The 3,864-nt window shown below is 44.2% G+C and overlaps 1 protein-coding gene across 1 annotated transcript; it reads left to right on the forward strand.

The window, feature by feature from the left end:
• The first annotated feature begins 788 nt into the window (after positions 1–788).
• On the forward strand, positions 789–3,589 carry LOC147796731 (uncharacterized). Its single transcript, XM_087145817.1, has 2 exons — positions 789–1,292; positions 1,663–3,589. The coding sequence occupies exon 2, from the start codon at positions 2,309–2,311 to the stop codon at positions 3,404–3,406; it is 1,098 nt and encodes a 365-aa protein (XP_087001943.1). The 5' UTR covers positions 789–1,292; positions 1,663–2,308; the 3' UTR covers positions 3,407–3,589.
• Positions 3,590–3,864: the final 275 nt, after the last annotated feature.

Here is a 3,864-nt window from a genome sequence, read left to right on the forward strand (position 1 = left end):
TTCATCTGCACAGTGGTATCTTACAGGGCAGATTTAATGCATGGAAAATGTAAAGACCATCTTCAGCTGACATGCAATGAGTACAATTTTGCAAACTTTCCAAAATTGTTTTATCGGTTAAGACGATGCCTTATTTTCCGTTTTTTTGGAGACCTGTGGACAGGAGACAGTGAGAAGTACTTAGAGTTTATAGGTGAGAGCAGCACTCCAGAGGAATATTCTGGGTAAAACCCATGGAATCAGTTAGGGGTGACAATCTAATCCACATTGGGGACAGAGCCAGGATTCGAACCAGGACAACAGCGAGGCGGAAGGCGAGGGTAGAACCAACCTGTCTCCACAAAAAATAAGAAAAAGAATCTGGTGAACCTGAGGAACCCTGAACAAATAAAATTCTCCCGAACAACATTGTGCTGACTACTCTACTTTAATCAGTTAAAAATAAGTTTTTAAGAAAACCAATTGGTATTGAGTGGTACACAGAGCTGAATTTGGACCAGACTTTGACTGATTTGTTAACAAAATGTATTTTTAAAATCTGGCTCTTCTTTTTAATACTGAGCAGAATATTAACCGTGCCAATCTTGGTTATCTTGACGAATGATGTATCCATGACATTTCATCAGTACATGTAAGTACTAGTAGCAGCTTTAACCCTATACGAGATCACAGCATTAGATCTTTAATCAAAGGGCATATATTGGAAAGTGTTTATGGCTTTATAAATTACCATTAATTTGGGAACCTCCAGAAATTTAGATGGTAAAGTGCTGGAAGATAACCTCAAATAAAAAAAAAATAGTAATAGTAATGTGGGGAGTTGCCCGTATATTTATCATGTATAATCTACATGCACATGGTATACGCCTTTAAGATCCTTTCAATGTTTACGTTGTTGCATAGCAACTGAGAGGGTCCCCTCACCCTTCACGTTGACGTGGCCTTGCGCCTCTATTGGAATTAGCTCCATTTAATTTCTATCATGATAACATAAGATGTAGCCGGAATACCTTCCGCTGACTTCATTATCTGTTTTAAAACGCTTGGATTAATTTTTATTGTAATTACGGGCATTGTCAACATTTTTACTATTTATACCGCGCTTGGATATGCCGGTCTGCCCAGTGTGCGTTACCGACCCTTCGACCACGTCTAGTCCTTTTTTCTTTCCGTGGCCATCTCGGTGGAGACAGCGCAACATTTCGGGACCATTTCGGACAGTTTTCAGCCTGTTCCCTTGGAGTTGCTGGGCCCTGCAGACCACTGTAGGTCTCACAACCCGTGGTGTCTGGGTGAGTCGGGGTTTGGGGGGTATTTGGCATATCCTAGCGCCGGTATTTTGTAATTTCATCCATTATACGTTGCCATTTATGGTCACTTATAAACGTTCGACATGTACATCGTCTTCGCGCTGTACCGTCACGTGGTCAGTGCATTTGCATAAAGCCCCAAAGCCACCGTGAATAGAAATTTGGGTTGTGCTGTTAGCTTAAATAGCATATTCGCTTCCATGTATTATGTGTGCCATGTATAAGCAGTACGCACTCATGCCATTGCAGAACACCATTGCATTTGATGTCATTGTTGTTTAATTATTGTCCATGAATCAACTAAAGCACTTATGTAATTAATTAGGGTTCGTGCTTTTGTATTAATTTATAGGGTTTTCTTTCCATTGACGAATAAATTGGAGGTGATTATTTGACGACCTGTGTTACAAGCTGATCCAATCCATCCCTTACCGGGAGACCAGTCTCCCCCCTCCGGATCGTCAGGGTCCGCCCCCAGCGGGCGCGCAAGCGCTGCCGCTACAAGTTCTTGGCGTCGTAGACAGGATTGGATGAATGTGGAGCTTGATGTTACTGTACCCCAGATACCGTCGTGTGATGAGGGACGAGACTGCTTTTTGTTAAGACACGCTGTGGTTATAGTTTGTTATTATTATTGTGTAATAACACCTTTTTGCTTAAATGCACTTTCTACTGTAAAGGTAATCACATGTGAGTGCCTGCCTTTTTTTTTTAATCCTATGCGTGTTCTTAAGGCAATTTCCTGATTTAAATGTCATTTTTGTTACATGTTACATGTTTATTGGAGTACTTGTATATCTCATTTTTCTTGTAACTGCCCGGGGTGCCCAGCAGTTTGTCAGCACATGTATTTTGATACCATAGTGCTTGTATTAGTACGTAGCTCTGTTGGTGATTGCATTTTAAGAGGTTTTGCCTCTCTTGTTGTTTTTGGTGGCCCGTACGTGGTTTGTTTGTCACTCTGACGTTTTGACTTTAGTTGACTTCAGACTAGAACCATGGCGACACCTGAGGGTTTGGCTGATGTAATAACAAGGTCGAACCAGGCATTGGCAGAAACTCTGGCCAATGCTTTTAAAGGGCTCAAATACCAGAGGGCCTTGACGGTTAAGCTCTCGAAATTTAACGGGCGCCCAAGGAAATCTGGGGACCCGACCCTGACTGAGTGGCTTGACGATCTTGAAACTTATTCCCGTCAATTGGGCTTGTCTGAGGACGAGAAGTTGTTGGTAGCAATAGATCACCTCGGTGGTGACGCAAAAGAAGAAGTTCGCTGCTGTCCAAAGACCGAGAAAGACCAGTTTAGCAAACTTCGGGCTCTTCTTAGGTCTAGATTTGGCACCAAGGAGACAGTGCAGTCACTGAACTGCACATTTTACTCCCGAAATCAACTAGAGGGAGAGAGCCTGGAGGACTATAGTAGGGTACTCATGCGACTATATGACCGCATGGAAGCGGCTTCCACAGACCGAAGTGAGAAAGAGGCACTGGGTAAACTCAAACAAAGTGCTCTTAAGGAACAACTCACGCGTGGTGCGCGTGATGTGTTAACGAAGCGCGAGCTTCGTCGACTTATACATGAGAACCCTGAGCTCCCTTTCTACAAGTTTAGGGAGCTTGCTTTGAACATCTTGCGCGATGTTGATGGTGAACCAGCAAGAACATGCCCACCGACATGTTCTGTGCCTGACATGAATGGTGCGGCTCCGCATGTGGATGCCGTGACCTCTTCTTCGAAGACTGCGCGTATAGGGGGCGATCACGAGTTACTTACTGCATTGATCGAGGGCCAGAAGCATCTGCGCGAAGCAGTGGAGCGCCTCACGCAACAGCAAGCGGAAACCTTAAAGCAGATACAGAAGTTGACAAACACAATTGCTTGTCAGAGTACTGCTGACCAAGCAAACCAGAAACAAATTCCGAAGAATCGGAAAACCCCTGTGCAGTGTACTTATTGTAAGAAGAGCGGGCATTCAGTTGAAAAGTGCTTCAAGAAAGAGTACGACTTGAAGGCTAGCGCAGAGAAAGAGCAAACTGGTAGCCAGGCAAAAGCATCTGACAGACATGTTCAGGAAAACATGTCGCCTCCGTCGTAGAGGGCGAGACGTCGGAGGAAAGTATTAATGAAGAGCCCACATTCAGTCCCATTACTTCTGATACAAGTAGGGTTTGTGTAGAAGCTGACAGGCGTAAGCTTTTTGCCAGCAGTCCTACTGCTGTGATTTTGATCAATGGAGTTCCGGCAAGGTGTATTTTGGACACTGGAGCCGAGACTTCGATGATATCATCACGGTTCTACCATGGCCATTTGGCTAAGGTAGTTGGGGGGTTGGATGATGTGGGTGGGTTCTTCAAATTGATGGGTGCGAATCACCTCGAAATACCACTTGAGGGTTACTTGGAGACACAAGTTGAGATTTTAGGCCAGAGGTTCTGTGCCAGTTTTGTAGTCTCTAGTAGTAAACTCTGTCCCGATCCTGGGGACAAGAGTAGTAAATACCCAGTTTTGCTGGGGTGTAACATTCTTAGGAAGGTCGCATCCAATGCAAAGTTT

Source organism: Acanthaster planci, linkage group LG14 (genome assembly GCF_054643075.1).
Source record: "Acanthaster planci isolate LZ-2023a linkage group LG14, COTS_SCS, whole genome shotgun sequence".
Lineage (NCBI taxonomy): Eukaryota > Metazoa > Echinodermata > Asteroidea > Valvatida > Acanthasteridae > Acanthaster > Acanthaster planci.

Bases quoted from the DNA above. Each gene is read 5' to 3' on its own strand.
- LOC147796731 (XM_087145817.1), top strand. From the start codon at position 2,309: ATGGCGACACCTGAGGGTTTGGCTGATGTAATAACAAGGTCGAACCAG.